We start from the raw sequence: 18,961 nt of genomic DNA, 5'->3' as shown, positions 1-18,961 counted from the left end.
TACTGGTGAATTGGACGGGGCTATGTGCTCATGTGGTGTTGGTACAGGAAGTTCACCTGGCCGTAGGACCATTTGGACAGAATTCCAGACACCGCAGAAAGCGGGATATTAACCTACCTCCCGTGGACACTAGAGTATACATTGATGCTATTGGGCAACCAAGGGGAGTTCCGAATAAGCACAAAGCGCGAAACGAAATAGCAGGGTGTTTCACTCACTTCATTCCATTTATTGGTACTGCTATTGAAGCTCAGAAAAACACAGAGTGGATAAATTACATCTATTATAACAACTATTATAATAGCAACGTTTCTTGAACCACACCACCGCTGCAATTCAGGGTGTAGCTGAACAACTGAGTGCAACTTCTCAGATGGCATGGCAGAACAGATTAGCTCTAGATATGATACTGGCAGACCGAGGAGGTGTCTGATAGGTGACCAGTGTTGTACCGTTATTCCAAATAACACAGGCTCAGATGGAACAATAACCAAGTCTTTGAACCAGCTGAAAGCTTTGCAAATTGAGCTGGCAGAAAACTCAGGTGTACCTGATCATCTTGGTTGGCTTAGAGACGCTTTCAGACAATGGAAACCATGTATGGTTGTAAATCTGTCTGTGAGTTGTCTGTAAATTTACAGACTATTTGGTTAGAGAAGGACTGTTGTCGAGGTTGAACACAAAGCTTGGTCTCTAGTGTTAAAGACAAACTCCAGCTGTCCTCCAGAGCAAACCACCAACCACAAGAGGTATTTTTTGCAGGACAACGTAAGCACAGGGGGTTCCACTGCTGTCACTCACTGCTGACAGCGGCAAAACATCCACAGTTATTTAGTTATTTATCATGTTCATTATTACCTTTCTGTCTGAAATAAGACAAATTTTTTAAAATTGTAATTAAACATAGCAAAGCCATTTATGATCCCGGATCACTGTTGATGCTTTGATACTCATTTGACATGTGTTTTATCTCATGTTTTTCCTCTCAGCTGTGCCGGTTGCAGATGTCCAACAAGCTGAACTCGTAGCCCCAGGTAAGTGTCTGTTTAGCTGCTTTCTACCCTTTGACTCCTGTTAAAGCTGTTAAGTTCTGATGTTTGATATTAGCAGTGAACTAAAAGGACAGTTTGGGATATGAGGTCACTAAGGCCATATGTTATATTTATATAATTTTCTTTAAGGAGCTGATCATGTTCTTCCTCTCAGATGTGGCAGTAGCAGATGTCCAACAGGAGGAAGCTGCTCTTCCAGCCTCAGGTCAGTGTCTGGCGCTCTACTCTTATTGATCTTTACAGACTCCTGAACACTGAACATATTTACAGCATCATGTTCTGACCTCGCTTTAGATGACACAGCAAACATTGCGCTGGAGAATCTAACGAAGGCCAACGTACCACGTAAGCTCATTTCAAGAAGCAATACACAGTAACAGTAATAACATTAAACACGGTGTTGTAGTGACTCTAAATTGTCCGTAGGTGTGAGTGTGAGCCTGAATGGTCGTCTGTCTCTATGTGTCGGCCCTGTGACTGACTGGCGACCGGTCCAGGCTGTAACCAACCTGCAGATTTGACATATTGGAAATAAGCAACTATCTTTTTTGACATTTGAGAATAAAGACTGGATGCAGAGGAAACGGCTTTGTCCAGAAAACAAAAAGAAAAATTAGAAATGAATCGATAAAGCTCACTTAATAACACTCTTTATCTTGTTTCAATCTGTACACAAGCAACATTTTCTAGACTTTGGACAAAAGCCAGGCTGATGCTTTCTCCTGCTCCTTGTCTCTATTCTAAGCTAAGCTAAACTAATACTTCTGGCTCTATCCTCAAATGTGTTGAACAGACATGACAGTGGTGTCAAACTCCAGCAAACAAACAGATAATAAACATTAGCACGCCTCCGTTGACTGATGCCTAACTGTACATTCTGTGTCAAAATAAAGGTTAAATGTTACATTTAACTGTTTAGAGGGAGCATCTTCAAATTGTCCTCAAGGATGGCAACCATACCAGGACAACTTGTCATGATCCTGCTGTCTTTTTCCCTCTTGTGTGTTTTGTCTCCCCCTGTCTGTCACCGGAGTGGAATCAGGAGGGTCATCTTTCCACACACCTACAGTAATCACTCACCTGGTCCTCATCAGCAATCTAGCCTCTACTCCTCCCCAGTCTTTTTAAGCCCAGTTCACTCTCTCCCTCACTGCCAGAATCTCAGTTTCCCTCGTGGTTACATACGGCTCCTTGTATCACTATTCCCTAGCGTTTGCCTTTTTGCTTCCTTCCCTCGTCCCGGCCCTGTCTGATTGTTTCCCCAGGTCTCCAGCCCGCTCCCTCCTGGTCTCCTCCCCGGCCCTGTCTCCCTCGTCTCCAGCCTGCTCCCTCCTGGTCTCCTCCCCGGCCCTGTCTCCCCCGTCTCCAGCCTCCTGGTTTCCTTTACGGTCTGGTTCCTTCGTCTCCACCACCGGTTCAGTCCCTCACTCCACCAGCCTGCACCTCCCGGCTTTCTCCTTGTGCTCTGTTCAATAAACTTTCCATTCTCCAACCCTAGCCGGTGTCAGTCTGCATTGTGGGTCCAGCCAGCTCGGTTCCTCACAACAGAAGATTCTGGCCATACTATGGATCCCGCAGACCGGACTCCCAGCCCCGCTTTGGACCAGTAGGCCATGGCTCACCAAGGAGCCCTCCTGGGTCACCATGATTCGGACTTTGTTCGAGTCCAACCAGGCCATTTCCCAGCAACTATCCACATTAGCTTCTCAGTTCTCTACCCTTCTCTCCCTACAGTCCCCCGCCGCTCCGTCATCACCCTCGGAGACCCCCAGCCCTGTGACTGCCCCGCCGCAGCAGGATATTGGTGCTTCCCCTCCTGAGCCCTTCTCCGGACAGAGTCACCAGTATCGGGGCTTCCTTTTTCAGTGTGAGATGGTGTTTAAACTCAAGCCGGCATCTTTCTCCTCCGATGCAGCCAAGATCCACTACATCCTTGGTCTGTTAAGAGGTAAAGCACTAGTCTGGGCAGAGGCTAGGTTTGCTCGCTGTGTACTTGAGGGTGTGTCTTTTAAGGCCTTCCTGGAGGAATTTAAACTTGTGTTTGATCACCCTGACTATCAAGCGAACTCATCTATGCAGCTTGTTAACCTCTCTCAGGGATGTCGCCCCTTCTCTGACTACGCTTTGGAGTTCAGGACCCTGGCCGCCGAGGTGGACTGGACGGAGGACGCACTCCGAGCTGTCTTCCTCAACGGCTTAAGCAGGTCACTGAGGGATGAGCTGTCTGCTAGGGACGAACCCGAGGATTTAGATGAACTAATTGGGCTGGCTTTCCGCCTGGACGGTCGGTTTAGGGCTCGCTCCCAGTGGAGTTCCCTTCCTGCTCCGGACCGCACCAATTCCCTTCTACTTCCTGGCGCCTGCTCTTCCTATGCCCGCGACGCGCACTCCACAAGCTCCCGAGGAACCCATGCTGTTGGGAAGGACCAGGCTGACTGAAGAGGAACACCGCAGACGCTTGAGCTCGGGTGAGTGCCTCTACTGCGGTCAGTTTAGACATTTTCGCTCATTGTGCCCGGTGCGGCCAAAAGACCGGGCCTGCCAGTAAATCTGGGAGTACTGGTGGGCCATGCAGCATCCGACGGGACTAGGCCTCCCAGATTTCTTATTCCAGCTACTCTCTGTGCCCAATCACGGAATCTCTCCCTGGCAGCGTTGGTGGACTCTGGAGCTGAGGAGAATTTTTTTTGGACATCCAAGTGGCCCCGGAACACTCAGGCCATTGACGGTAGGAGTTTAGGAAGGGTCACACAGCGCACGTTGCCCGTTACACTGGTGATATCTGGGAATCATCGGGAAACTATTCAATTCATGCTCATATCCACCCCTAATACACCTGTCATAACCCTAACCTACTAGTTCCTGAGGACTACCTGGACCTCGCGGAAGCCTTCAGTAAAAGTAAGGCACTTTCTCTACCACCTCACCGCCCATATGACTGCGCTATTGACCTGGTTCCAGGAGCAGCATTCCCTTCCAGCCGCCTATACAATCTGTCCAAACCCGAGCAGGAGGCCATGGAAAAATACATTAATGAGTCTCTGGCTGCTGGAATTATTCGGCCCTCTACGTCTCCACTCGGGGCAGGGTTTTTCTTTGTCGACAAGAAGGATTTGTCCCTGCATCGATTTCAGGGGGTTAAATGTCATAACCATTAAGAACAAATACCCTCTGCCCCTCATTGATTCGGCTTTCACTCCTCTACAGGGCGCTACCGTCTTCACCAAACTGGATCTTCGTAATGCCTACCACTTGGTGCGAGTACGTGAGGGTGACGAGTGGAAAACTGCATTCAATACACCCCTGGGCCATTTTGAATACCTCGTCATGCCCTTTGGATTGACCAACGCCCCTGCCGTCTTTCAAGCTCTGATCAACGACGTTCTGAGGGATTTCCTAGTCTTTGTCTACCTGGATGACATTCTGATTTTTTTCCCAGACGCTCCAGGAGCATCGGGAACATGTCCGGTTGGTTCTCCAGAGACTACTGGAGAACAAGCTCTATGTAAAGGCCGAGAAATGTTCATTTCATGCCTCCCAGGTGTCCTTCCTTCCAGCTGCTGCATGTTGCCAATTGTGGCAACCAGTTCCTTCCATGGATTGTTTACAATGGCATACATATCACCTTACCTCTCTGGTAAGGCAAGTGTCTTGATGATTGAATAGTTTTGTTTTTCAGATGCTCTGTGCAGATAGAAAATAAATATGAGTTTCGTAAATGTTCCTACTGTCATTATTATTATGTGCTATGCTTTGTACTGAGACTGTATTCTCCACTGTGTGAGAATCATAAAGCCACAATATGAAAACAGCTGAAGTGGGTTTGCATTTTTTCAGGAATACAAGTGCAGATGTTTCTGAACACTTTGGGGCCCTAATCGACATCTTACACTGGTGACCCACCAAACCAAAACCCCTCACACATTTGAATATTTTGGAATGAAAATGAATGACTAGTCATACTTTACTCTCAATATTTTTGATTAAATACACAACAAATAATTTTTGATTAAAGCACAAGTATTTATAACTGTGCACAAGAAAATGTTTGAGCAAGTGTTCATTAATTTTATTTTATTTTTTCTTTGTACTGTTTTCTTGATTTTATGAATTCTTTCTATTTCTTTTTTTTTTTAATTGTAAATCATCTCTAATGACTTATGTTGGTGTTCACATTATTTTTTAGTTGATTTTGTTATTTGATGGTTGTCTGTCTTGTTGTTAAATGTCATGCCAGTAAAGCCTGTTGAAGTGAATTGAAATTAACTGGAAACAGTTTACCAGTTGTCATGGTAATGTTTTTTTTTAAATAGATTTGTGTTTCTTTGTTTGAAACTCAGAATTCTATTTTGGCTTTGATATCCCGGAACTCCGTGATGTCATTGATGATGACATCTTGAAAAAGTCTATAAGTAAAGCTGGTCAGACACCTTCTGTTACCTTCAGAGTGAGAGCCAGAGCGTACAACTATACTGTGTTTGGAAAGGATTTGGAAGCATTTCACGCCATAAATGTCTTCCCCAACTTCTACTTCGACCTTAGTTACAAAGAAATCTACGATGGTGGAGAACAACGACACACCTTGTCTGCTGGACAGGAGCCTTTGGGACCTGTTTAACGAAACTAGAGCGCCATTGAGTCTTAATGAAATTCGCCCTGTGATGCAGCAGCTATTCGTAGCACTTGACGCCCTGAAAGATATCGGCATCTTACATGGGGACCTGAAACCTGACAACATAATGCTTGTCAACCACAAGGATCAGCCATTCAGGCTGAAGCTCATCGACTTCGGTCTGGCAATTCCAGTCCTCGGATTTTACACTGGGATGATCGTACAGGCTGAACCATACAGGGCTCCAGAGTTGACCCTGGGCCTTCCCCTGTCCGAGGCTATTGACATGTGGTCAGTGGGATGTGTCATGTCCTTCCTGTACTTTGGCTGTAACATCTTCGGTGGAGACTGTGACTATCATAGGATGAAAGCTATGATACACATGCTGGGTCAACCAGAAGACCTCCTGCTGAGTGCTGGCAAGAACACCTCATCATTTTTCAGCAGAGAGGAGGGCTCCAGCAGTCCAGGGTGGAGACTGAAGTCACCAGAGGAGTACAAGCAGGCCACTGGTAACGAGCCTGACGTTGAGTGGGAGTTTTTCCAGCAGACAGGAAATCTGGAGTATGAAGTGAAGAATTTCCCAGAGAAAAGCAGCGCTCTTGAACATGAGGATAGGATGGCATTTTTAAGCCTCCTAAAATCGATTCTGCAAATGGACGCTGGAAAGAGAATCACACCCAGGGAAGCCCTAGCACACCCTTTCATCACAATGGCTCACCTGGCTGAGACCATCTCGTATGCAAATGCTGGCCTTCAGCTCATGACCGTTACCCTCTCCCACAGTTTGGATGAGTCAGATAATCCTCTCTCCGACACTGAGGGTTACAGTGGTACCAATGCTGATGTTGACACTTCCCGTAACCAAGATGCAGTACCAGCCACCAGTTGCATCTTTAATGGCCATTCATTAATTCCAAGTTCCAGTGACAAAGACACTATAATATCAGCCAGCAGTGTCTCCTCAGGTGACAGCTCTTCCACTTGGTCCAGTGACGAAGACTGGGACAGCGAGCCAGTAGGAGACATTGCTACTGCCACTGAGGAAGACTCAGGTGCTGCTATTCCTCGCAATGACAGCCCTACAAACATGGAGAACAACGACACACCTTATGAACCATTTCAGGTCCAGAGGTCTGATATCCTCCCCGGCGAGTCCACCCGCTACGTGGTGATGGACTTTATAGGTGAGGGAAGTTTTGGCATAGTTGCCAAGTGTGTTGATATGACAACAAACAACTTGGTGGCAGTTAAGATCCTCAGCGACATTGATGACTGCAGCTGGGAATTGGAGATGCTGAAAGCAATCAGCACTCTTGACCCAGAAAAGACAAACATCGTAAGATTCATTGACAGTTTCACGTACCACAGCTTCTCCTGCCTGGCCTTTGAGATGCTGGACAGGAGCCTTTGGGACCTACTGGACGAAACTAGAAAGCCATTGGATCTTAATGAAATTCGCACTGTGATGCAGCAGCTATTTGTAACATTTGACGCCCTGAAAGATATCGGCATCGTACATGCGGACCTAAAACCTGACAACATAATGCTTGTCAACCACAGGGCTCAGCCATTCAGGGTGAAGCTCATCGACTTCGGTGCGGCCCTTCCAGTCAGAAAATTAGACACTGGCATGACCATACAGGTTCCACCATACAGGGCTCCAGAGGTGACCCTGGGCCTTCCCCTGTCTGAGGCTGTTGACATGTGGTCAGTGGGATGCGTCATGTCCTTCCTGTACTTTGGTTGTGACATCTTCGGTGGAGACTGTGACTATCATAGAATGAAAGCTATGATACACATGCTGGGTCAACCAGAGGACCTCCTGCTGAGTGCTGGCAAGTACACCTCGTCGTTTTTCAGCAGAGAGGAGGGCTCCAGCAGTCCAGGCTGGAGACTGAAGTCACCAAGGGAGTACGAGCAGGCCACTGGTAACGAGCCTGACGTTGAGTGGGAGTTTTTCCAGCAGACAGGAAATCTGGAGTATGAAGTGAAGAATTTCCCAGAGAAAGGCAGCGCTCGTGAATATGAGGATAGGATGGCATTTTTAAGCCTCCTAAAATCGATTCTGCAAATGGACGCTGGAAAGAGAATCACACCCAGGGAAGCCCTAGCACACCCTTTCATCACAATGGCTCACCTGGCTGAGACCAGCTCGTATGCAAATGCTGACCTCATGACCGTTACCCTCTCCCACAGTTTGAATGAGACAGATAATCCTCTCTCCGACACTGAGGGTTACAGTGGTACCAATGCTGATGTTGACACTTCCCGTAACCAAGTTGCAGTACCAGCCACCAGTTGCATCTTTAATGGACACTCATTAATTCCAAGTTCCAGTGACAAAGTCACTATAATATCAGCCAGCAGTGTCTCCTCAGGTGACAACTCTTCCACTTGGTCCAGTGACGAAGACTGGGACAGCAAGCCAGTAGGAGACATTGCTACTGCCACTGAGGAAGACTCAGGTGCTGCTATTCCTCGCAATGACAGCCCTACAAACATGGAGGAGAACAACGACACACCTTACGAACCATTTCAGGTCCAGAAGTCTGATATCCTTCCCGGCGAGTCCACCTGCTACGTGGTGATGGACTTTATAGGTGAGGGAGGTTTTGGCATAGTTGCCAAGTGTGTCGATATGACAACAAACAACTTGGTGGCAGTTAAGATCCTCAAGGACAGGGATGACTACAGCTGGGAATTGGAGATGCTGAAAGCAATCAGCGCTCTTGACCCAGAAAAGACAAATATCGTAAGATTCATGGACAGTTTCACGCACAACAGCTTCTCCTGCCTGGCCTTTGAGATGCTGGACAGGAGCCTTTACGACCTGCTGGACGAAACTAGAAAGCCATTGAATCTTAATGAAATTCGCACTGTGATGCAGCAGCTATTTGTAACATTTGACGCCCTGAAAGATATCGGCATCGTACATGCGGACCTAAAACTTGACAACATAATGCTTGTCAACCACAGGGATCAGCCGTTCAGGGTGAAGCTCATCGACTTCGGTGTGGCCCTTCCAGTCAGAAAATTATACACTGGCATGACCATACAGGCTCCAGCATACAGGGCTCCAGAGTTGACCCTGGGCCTTCCCCTGTCTGAGGCTGTTGACATGTGGTCAGTGGGATGCGTCATGTCCTTCCTGTACTTTGGCGGTGACATCTTCGATGGAGACTGTGACTATCATAGGATGAAAGCTATGATACACGTGCTGGGTCAACCAGAGGACCTCCTGCTGAGTGCTGGCAAGTACACCTCGTCGTTTTTCAGCAGAGAGGAGGGCTCCAGCAGTCCAGGGTGGAGACTGAAGACACCAAGGGAGTACGAGCAGGCCACTGGTAACGAGCCTGACGTTGAGTGGGAGTTTTTCCAGCAGACAGGAAATCTGGAGTATGAAGTGAAGAATTTACCAGAGAAAAGCAGCGCTCGTGAATATGAGGATAGGATGGCATTTTTAAGCCTCCTAAAATCGATTCTGCAAATGGACGCTGGACAGAGAATCACACCCAGGGAAGCCCTAGCACACCCTTTCATCACAATGGCTCACCTGGCTGAGACCAGCTCGTATGCAAATGCTGACCTCATGACCGTTACCCTCTCCCACAGTTTGAATGAGACAGATAATCCTCTCTCCGACACTGAGGGTTACAGTGGTACCAATGCTGATGTTGACACTTCCCGTAACCAAGATGCAGTACCAGCCACCAGTTGCATCTTTAATGGCCATTCATTAATTCCAAGTTCCAGTGACAAAGACACTATAATATCAGCCAGCAGTGTCTCCTCAGGTGACAGCTCTTCCACTTGGTCCAGTGACGAAGACTGGGACAGCGAGCCAGTAGGAGACATTGCTACTGCCACTGAGGAAGACTCAGGTGCTGCTATTCCTCGCAATGACAGCCCTACAAACATGGAGGAGAACAACGACACACCTTACGAACCATTTCAGGTCCAGAAGTCTGATATCCTTCCCAGCGAGTCCACCCGCTACGTGGTGATGGACTTTATAGGTGAGGGAGGTTTTGGCATAGTTGCCAAGTGTGTCGATATGACAACAAACAACTCGGTGGCAGTTAAGATCCTCAAGGACAGAGATGACTACAGCTGGGAATTGGAGATGCTGAAAGCAATCAGCGCTCTTGACCCAGAAAAGACAAACATAGTAAGATTCATGGACAGTTTCACGTACAACAGCTTCTCCTGCCTGGCCTTTGAGATACTGGACAGGAGCCTTTACGACCTGCTGGACGAAACTAGAAAGCCATTGAATCTTAATGAAATTCGCACTGTGATGCAGCAGCTATTTGTAACATTTGACGCCCTGAAAGATATCGGCATCGTACATGGGGACCTGAAACCTGACAACATAATGCTTGTCAACCACAGGGATCAGCCGTTCAGGGTGAAGCTCATCGACTTCGGTGTGGCCCTTCCAGTCAGAAAATTATACACTGGCATGACCATACAGGCTCCAGCATACAGGGCTCCAGAGTTGACCCTGGGCCTTCCCCTGTCTGAGGCCATTGACATGTGGTCAGTGGGATGCGTCATGTCCTTCCTGTACTTTTGTGGTGACAACTTCGATGGAGACTGTGACTATCATAGGATGAAAGCTATGATACACATGCTGGGTCAACCAGAGGACCTCCTGCTGAGTGCTGGCAAGTACACCTCGTCGTTTTTCAGCAGAGAGGAGGGCTCCAGCAGTCCAGGGTGGAGACTGAAGTCACCAAGGGAGTACGAGCAGGCCACTGGTAACGAGCCTGACGTTGAGTGGGAGTTTTTCCAGCAGACAGGAAATCTGGAGCATGAAGTGAAGAATTTCCAAGAGAAAAGCAGAACTCGTGAATATGAGGATAGGATGGCATTTTTAAGCCTCCTAAAATCGATTCTGCATATGGACGCTGGACAGAGAATCACACCCAGGGAAGCCCTAGCACACCCTTTCATCACAATGGCTCACCTGGCTGAGACCAGCTCATATGCAGATGCTGCCCTTCAGCTCATGACCGTTACCCTCTCCCACAGTTTGAATGAGACAGATAATCCTCTCTCCGACACTGAGGACCACAGAGATGACCAGGCTGAAGGCTGGAACAGCGAGCCAGTAGCAGACACTGCTATTGCCACTGAGGAAGGTGCTGCTATTCCTCGCAATGACAGCTCTACAGACACAGATGACGACAACACAGAGGGAGCTGCAGCTGCCCCTGGACCTGCTGATGACGCTAACATCAAGAAGAAAAAGAAGAAAAACCTTTTTCAGAGGACCTGCAAACTCTTTCGTAGAGCGAGGATGAGAGTGGTTTCCGTCTTCAGACGTCAAAATAACTGAGCGTTTCCCCTTTTCCCCTTTCATTGTGAGGTTTACTCCGGGCGCTCCGGTTTCCCCCCACACTTCTAAAATATTCAAATAACTGACCTTTTCCCCTTTCGACTTTTCATCGTGAGGTTTACTCCGGGCGCTCCGGTTTCCCCCCACACTTCTAAAATATTCAAATAACTGACCTTTTCCCCTTTCGACTTTTCATCGTGAGGTTTACTCCGGGCGCTCCGGTTTCCCCCCACACTTCTAAAATATTCAAATAACTGACCTTTTCCCCTTTCGACTTTTCATCGTGAGGTTTACTCCGGGTGTTCCGGTTTTCCTCCCACACAAATTTTGGCTGATCTTGATTTCAATAAAATTGGGAAAATAAATATGTTAATGTATGATTGATGATTTTTATTAGGGAATATTAAGAATGTTTACTAAGTCACTTGAGTATGACATTTTAAAAAGAAAAGTGGTTTAAATTATAATGTGACCAGATTTCTCAGTTCTAAAGTTTTTAGGTGAACAAATCATGTTGAAATTATTTGTAACTTGAGTGCAGGAGCACCGTTGTCAGGTCACGGACATGGGGACCCACACTGCTAAATTATGAAGAACACAGCGATGGAACATGACATGACACACACACACACACTGCAATGAATATCACACCTAGTACTCTGATACAGCATCCAGGCTAAACATAAAAACCTGTTTCTCAGTCAGAAACATTACTGGACATGTTTTGACTTTACAAGTCTTATTGTTTGTTTCATTTATTATTTATCTATTCAATTAATTTCAGAATAGATGACTTTTTGCAGCGCACACCCTTCATGCACTCAAATGGACACAATATCCTCTCTCCCTAAGGAACCCCAAAGTGTGCAAGACCAAATTAAAAAAGACAACATAGACAAACATATGTTTACTTTAGTTTCTGCGCCAGTGTGTTGCTTCTATTTACAGCATCAGCTATATGCAGATACTACTTTGGTTTTGCTCCAGCTAATTGGCTAAATCTGGAAGCCGTTGTTGCGCTTGTCTTCCTTAGAGGCAAGAAAGCAACATTAGGAAATAATCATTAAGGTTGTTATTGGAAAAAACACTATTATGAAATACAAAGAGATTTCAGAAACAGTTTCTGAAAAATAGATCAAATTAAATTCTGAAAATAAGGATGAGTTTTAACAATTTATTTTATTATTTCATTAATTATTGTATTTATTTTAACTACATTTTTAGTATTGAACACTTTGGGGCTACACACCTCCCTGCCTCTCTCTCTTTCTCAGTCTGTTTGAACATGCACACTCTCTCATGTCCAGCTCACAATACAACATAAGCAGCCCCTCCTGGGTAGTTATTGATTTCTACCCATGCCCTCCTGTCTCCCACACACACACACACACACACACACACACAGGCGTAGGAATTCATGTCTTTCCTCCCTGACTTGTGCTGGAAATCTCCTAAAGACACGGTTTGAAATGTCCAGTTGACCCTCGAAGGCCTTTTGGGAGAAAGCAACTTTTAACCTGGAGAAAGCAATTTGACATTTCTGCCAGGTTTATTGACATGTTGGTGTGTGTTCACACTTAATACACACTGAATGTAATACATATATCATCCGTATCCTCCTCAGCACATCATTCTTGTTCTCCTGAGAAGCCCATAGTTCCTCTTTGCTCTCGTTGTGCATTTTACATTTTGGATATTTTAGTGAAACAACATGCAGCCATTGGTATTAGCCTCAACAAATAGCTGACTATACATGCGATATTACATACATTGATATTTTTCCTTTCTTTGTCACCTAAAATGTTTTTTAATGTGTGACAGTTTGAACAGAGAAACTCTAATATCTCAAGGATCCGGAGTGTGTAAAGATGGACTGAGGTTACGGAGAGACGTGGTGCTGTAAAGTGTGTTTGGCTGAGAGAGGTTCACAGGGCTGAGTCCTCTGCTTAAACGGGATAATTAGTTTCTTATTGAATAGATTCATCATCAGAATATGTTAAACAACAGGGGAGCGAAGGCTGTAAATGCTGTAATTCCTACAGCCTGGCCATTCAGTCCCACAGCAGAGTAACTGGGGCTCAAGCAGTAAATAAACAGGAGTTTTTCTGATGTGCAAATGTTTGGGGTTTCAGAGACATTTTCACGTATCCCTGAATCAAAACATGCATAGAGGAGACGAGTCAGCGTCCACTAGTCTGTGGGCACCCCATCAGTCACATTTCTGCTGCCATGCAGAAACCACCTATGGGCTGCATTTACAGTATATGTCATGAAGCTGACAGCTAGAGTTTACACATTTTTAAAGTGGTTGTATTGTTATTGCACTCCATTTTTTTGAACTGTTGTACCCTCCCGCTATTTTTCCCACAATTCTTTCACCGAACTTCACCAAACGTAGAGTTTATTTTTGCTTTCTGTGGTACCGTTCTTCAAGACATCCTAAAATGTGTCTACAGTATCACTAATTGCATGCAATTGCATATTATTAATAGCAATTTGAATAAATCCAAAACCCAAGTAGGCAGTAAAAGTACCTGGGACCAGGTACTATAATCTAATGGAAAACCAAATAAATGTGAACATTGCAACATTTGCACTACTCACTGCTGCTACTCTTTTATGCCTTTTTTACCGTTATTTGTTATTGACGCACAAGTGAATGAGCGAGTATATGTTTGTGTGTGTACGCTAAATAGTGTATTTGTAGGTTTTTTAGCACAACAAATTTCGTTGCACTACTGGTGCAATGACAATACAACTTTCTGATTCTGATTCTTCCTTTTCAAGGAAGGTTCTGGGAAATCTTTGGTAGCTCATAAAAGGAAAGCAGGGCTTGGCCCAGGCTGTGTTCAGCTTGGACAGGAGAACTAATAACCCGGACTGGGAATATTGTCGGGACAAAGAGCACTTCCCCTGCACTCGTGAGTGTGTGTGAGACAGGGAGGAGAGCGCAAGCTCTGCTGTTTTGTACTGTTCTGTCGTGGTGCACATCAGCATATTGTTAGACTAGTTTCTCTGTTGTTTAAATTATGTTCATCATGTCAGAGAACTGGATTTGATGTCTTTTCATTCACCAGCTATGAATATGGAATTTAACTGTTATAATCAGGTGTTATCAGTCGCAGAAACAGCTGTTGACACACAGTGGCAGTATGGGTTAATAGGTTGTAAACTTAAAGGGACACTCCACAAATTTTACATATAAAAATTAGTTTACTAGTTAAGAGCATATTACTGAGTCTGTGGAAACAGTTGGATGTCTTCAGTGGCCTAAAGGAACTTTGTTTAGTCAAGTAAAATTAAAACAACTTAACTGTCATAACAAGTGTTACCTCAGTTTTGGCTTGAAGAGCACAGACAGCCTTGAGTCATAAACTGGCTGCACAAAATGTTTGGGGCTTGATCCATAGTATGAAATATACTGTACTATACTATCTCAGACTTTGCTGCACCTCTCAAGTCAACTTTTGGAAAGTTCAGTACTAAATCTTTTAGTATCCTTTTAAAAAACTGTCCATTATTTAGACAACATTAATTTGGGATGTAAAATAAATAAATAAATATACAACAGACAGACAATGGGATATTGCATTTCAGTGTGAGTGATAGCGCCGCACTCGGCCATTAATGGCTGATTCTGCTGGTTTACCATAGCTGAACTACAGCTGTAAATGTCTAAAGAAGCCTAAGAGGTGTTTTCATTACACCCCCAGTGCTAACATGTTTGCCATTCATAGTAATGAGGTTGAAAATGTTTGTCATGAGGGCGGTGCTAGATGAAAGATCATGGGATTATCAATGAAAACGGTAACAATATCTTCTTTTCAGTATAATCGGATTCTGTGAAATTTGTGGCCCCCTGCCCAATACGTTATGAAAATGTTTGCAGCTAAATCTGTTCATTTCTAATGATGTAATCATTGGATTCACTTGTGAGAATTAAAGGAGGAGAGAGACAAAATAGAGAAATGATTATCATCATTCAACATATTTTGCAGCCATGGAAAAGAGATAACTGGATCAATAGAAAGATGACTACAAGTGTTTCCCAAAAGTGCAGGGAAATTGTTCCAGTGATTCAGTTTTATTTCTTTGTGTCATCAGCTTATCAGTTATTATAGCTATAAAATGAAATGATAAAACATTTACTGGAAGCCAGTGCCCCCTCTTTACGGCAATCTATCTTTCACTCTTTCTTTTCTACCACACTAATGTGGTATCAGTTCTCTCCTCTTCCTTCAGTCAATGAGGTCAACACTCCACAGCCTTTAACTCACTATCATAAATGTGAAGCGGAACCAGGAAACAACATCATGTCAAATGTTTTATCCCACTATATCTCCCTGATAATTGTAGTTCATGGTTTTGCAATTGAAATCACACAAATCAGACCAAATGTTAATGACAGATTCACTGCTGATTAAACTGACCGTCAGTTAACACAGTGATCCAACTCAGCTAAAGAGATTAAGGTAGCATTAATTAAGATCAGTTAATTAATTTAGATTAAGATTAAGATAGCATTAATGTAGCAGGGACCGTTCTCCATACACAACCACCAGGAGTAATTTGGGTTTCCATGTGTTTTCTCGAGAAAAGAGAGCTGCAGTTAATCGTTGCTCACTTTGTTGTAGAATATAAGATGGTTGAACTACACAAAGTAGTGGAACAGTGGCAGCAGCTTTAGAATAAACTACATGGTAGCAGTAGTAGTAGTAGCAATTTTTTAATTGTGGCATTACTGACTGATGATCATTCTGTGTGCCAGTTGTTTGAAATCATTAACCTGAAATCACAACAGCAAAGTGTTTACTGTCAGAAAACAGATAAGAGTCCAGCTTCAGATCTTTATGAGCACACTGTAAGCATTTCCATGGGTCAACAGTGCACTGTCTGCCTCCGGTGTGTATATAAGGAGCAGGACAACCTCCTGTTGTCATCTCACCCCTCAGCTGATACCTGAACAGCATCACCTTCCATTTACCTGACAGGTAAGACACCTGCTGTATGTCTTCTCATTCAGAGGAGCTCATGCTTCTGCTTCTGCTCTATACGTTCATTGATACAGTTCCTTTTTCTTCTCACAGATCAGTGGATCATCACCATGAAGACTGCCCTGGTCCTCTCCGTTCTCCTCTGTGCTGCATTTGCAGGTCAGATTCAACACAGATCATTTAGACAGAACACTGTCATCCATGTGCTCATGAGTCAGTCAGCAAACCTCTAACGTAGCGTGGTAACTGAGCGCTCTGCTCTCTGCTGTGTGTATCATGTGATGATATGTGTGCACAATTGTTAACAGTATTGTGTTTTTCTCTGCAGCTCCTGCTGAACACAAAGAACAGGCTCCAGGTCAGTATTAAAGGTTTTTGCTTTAATAGACAGTCAATTTGACCTACATCTATCTGACACCTACATCAATGTGATCTATCCACAGAAGCAGCAGTGGAGGTCCCAGAGGAGAAGATAGCTGCTGTACCTGGTTAGTGTCCTTTGTGTTAGACGACAGTCTGGTTGGACTTTTGGCTCATTGAATAGAATATGGGCAGTCTCCATATGTGCAGTTTTTTTTTACAGTGCATGTCTATACATGTACGTGTGTGTTAACATTCATTGTGTTGACTGTATTTCTCTGTTTGTGCAGCACGTGTGTCTGAGGAGGAAGCAGCAGCACCTGAACGTAAGAGCCACTGTTTTCATCTTTCCTTTATGTTCCGTCATGAGTGAGGTTGTCGTGGCAAAAAAACCATCTTTCTCTAAATATTAAAAAACTCATGTAGAACATCCAAATGTGTAAATATTGGGTCCTTTTCTACAAACTGTCTATTGCTAACTCTTCTCTAAACTACATCAGATACATTACAGACAGAAGTCAGTTTCAGTCAAACAGCTGTTTCTGCTGTCAAATATGAGCCCAGAAAGGACCTGCTATCAGTCTATGAATTTCAGTCTATGAAGTAAAGCCAAAGTTCTCTCTCCTCTGTCTCTCTGCAGTCCGTTTTAACCTCTGTCCAGATGGCTGGTACAGCCACAACTCTCGCTGCTTCCTGTTTGTCAACTCTCCCATGTCCTGGTACAAAGCTGAGGTATACCGCTACTGTCACACCTCTTTCTTTCTATTGTGAGCAGGTTGAATGTGGCTCAAGTCGTGGCTTTTTCTCTCATCTGATATGATGATTTGATCATTCAGTTACTTTACTAATGATGAATTAAGCATGTTCTGCAACACACCAGTAATGACACAACGATTTAGTCTCAAAGATCCGTCTGTGCTCCTCTGTCCAACAGGAACACTGCAATGCCCTGGGTGGCCACCTGACCTCAGTCAGAAATCCCAGAGAGTACAGCTTCCTCCAGCAGATCACACCGTCAGGACAGACCATTGCATGGCTGGGAGGCTTCAACCTGCAGGTCTGAATTTATGCAGCACTACCAACTCAGTCAGTCCGGGTTAAGCCTTGGACCTGGCCTAAGGAGGTCTAGAGTAACACAAGATAGACTTGTTAGCAAATGAGGAGACTAAGACTTCTCTCCTCACACTCATGCTCTTTCTCACTCAGGGCCAGTGGATGTGGATTGACCGTGAAGGTTTCTATTACACCAACTGGTACTCCCCCTCCTCCTCCAGCAGTTACCCCTGCACGTACTTACGCACCTCCAGTAAGTCCACCTGTTGAGATACATCAGCTAAACTTTGATGTACTTTTACCTGTTCTCTAATGTTAGTTTCTCAAGGGGAATATAACGTAAAGAAAACATAGCTATACCTATAGCTAATGTCTTAGTTCACAGCAGATTTACTGTGTGGCTACGTGTGAAGGTGCAAGAGGGCAAGATCATACATATTCAAACATTTGAATAGTTTTCCGTGTATATTTTTACATAACCGTGACCTTACTAGTGCAGGTCGCCCTCTGCCTCTTTTCAAATGTCCAAATAACAGTTTTATAATTTAACTACAATTGTATGAAGTGTGAATGTAATACCTGAATTCCTGTCTTGGTCTTGTAGAGTGGAAATCTGTTTTTATATGTCCTGATAGGGGACAATGTCCAGATCAGAGTGAATGTGACATTGACTCGTACTTCAGGGGACCCATCACACAGTTTTCACACCTTTTTTGGTCTATGTGCTGATTTACTCAATTGTCTATGTTCAGTGTTAACGTTGTTTCTCTCTTTTAAATCAAATTTCAGATGGTTGGGGAAACACCCAGTGTGGCTCTCAGTATCGCTTCATCTGCTCTAAGAAGCCGTTCAGCTGCTAAACCACATATCAAACATCTGGGGCCTCGGGATGGATCAGCTAGGATGGTTTTTATGTTTAAAGCCAACTCATGACCTGTTTGGTGGCCTTTTTTGCATTGTGTATAAATCATTACATGTTGGGTGAAATTGTGCAAATGCATTTCTGTTCTGTGATTGTGGCAGAAGGCTAATTTTCTTTAATAATAATAAAAACGTTTAAGAATGGGACAACGTGTGGTCTTCCTTTAAGAGCGTGGTTGTAACATGCTCATTGAAGCTGTAGTCTGAACATGGAGATAACCGTCATGCAACTCAGAGTAACTTGAGTCTTAACCTAAGAAAGTAACAGACAGCTGGTTCAGGAAGTACAACCTTTGTTTAGCAGACTTGTATTAAAGCAGGCTCCTAAAGAAAAGTAGCCGGCTCTGTCCCTTTCTGTAGAGGGCATCCGTATTCATGGGCCAGTCCAGCTTGTTGTCCCGGTGCACACCAAGGTATTTGCAGGATTGCACCACCTGGATGTCCTCTCCTCGAATGTTGACTGGGTGGAGTGGGGGCTCAGACCTGCGAAAGACCACACACCACAATAGCTGTGTTGTCAGAATACTTCTGGATGTTGTGTTTAACGTCCGATGTGTACAGGGTGAACAGGAATGGAGACAGAACAGTCCCCTGTGGAGCCCCTGTGCTGCTCACCACTGTCCCA

General features: G+C 44.7%; 1 protein-coding gene and 1 long non-coding RNA gene across 2 annotated transcripts; both read left to right on the top strand.

The window, feature by feature from the left end:
* Window positions 1-986: 986 nt before the first annotated feature.
* LOC139212618 (uncharacterized) lies at window positions 987-2,022 on the top strand. Its single transcript, XR_011585397.1, has 3 exons — window positions 987-1,034; window positions 1,207-1,257; window positions 1,972-2,022. It is a non-coding gene; the product is annotated as an uncharacterized lncRNA (long non-coding RNA).
* Window positions 2,023-15,911: 13,889 nt separating this feature from the next.
* Window positions 15,912-18,339, top strand: LOC139213245 (ladderlectin-like). Its single transcript, XM_070843903.1, has 9 exons — window positions 15,912-15,999; window positions 16,096-16,161; window positions 16,331-16,360; window positions 16,446-16,490; window positions 16,653-16,688; window positions 17,003-17,094; window positions 17,297-17,419; window positions 17,569-17,668; window positions 18,205-18,339. The coding sequence occupies exons 2-9, from the start codon at window positions 16,113-16,115 to the stop codon at window positions 18,273-18,275; spliced, it is 546 nt and encodes a 181-aa protein (XP_070700004.1). The 5' UTR covers window positions 15,912-15,999; window positions 16,096-16,112; the 3' UTR covers window positions 18,276-18,339.
* Window positions 18,340-18,961: the final 622 nt, after the last annotated feature.

The sequence above is a fragment of the Pempheris klunzingeri genome, chromosome 14, assembly GCF_042242105.1.
Source record: "Pempheris klunzingeri isolate RE-2024b chromosome 14, fPemKlu1.hap1, whole genome shotgun sequence".
Lineage (NCBI taxonomy): Eukaryota > Metazoa > Chordata > Actinopteri > Acropomatiformes > Pempheridae > Pempheris > Pempheris klunzingeri.
The sequence above is the reverse complement of the archived record's forward strand: the minus strand, read 5'-3'. Positions and strand labels throughout refer to the sequence as shown.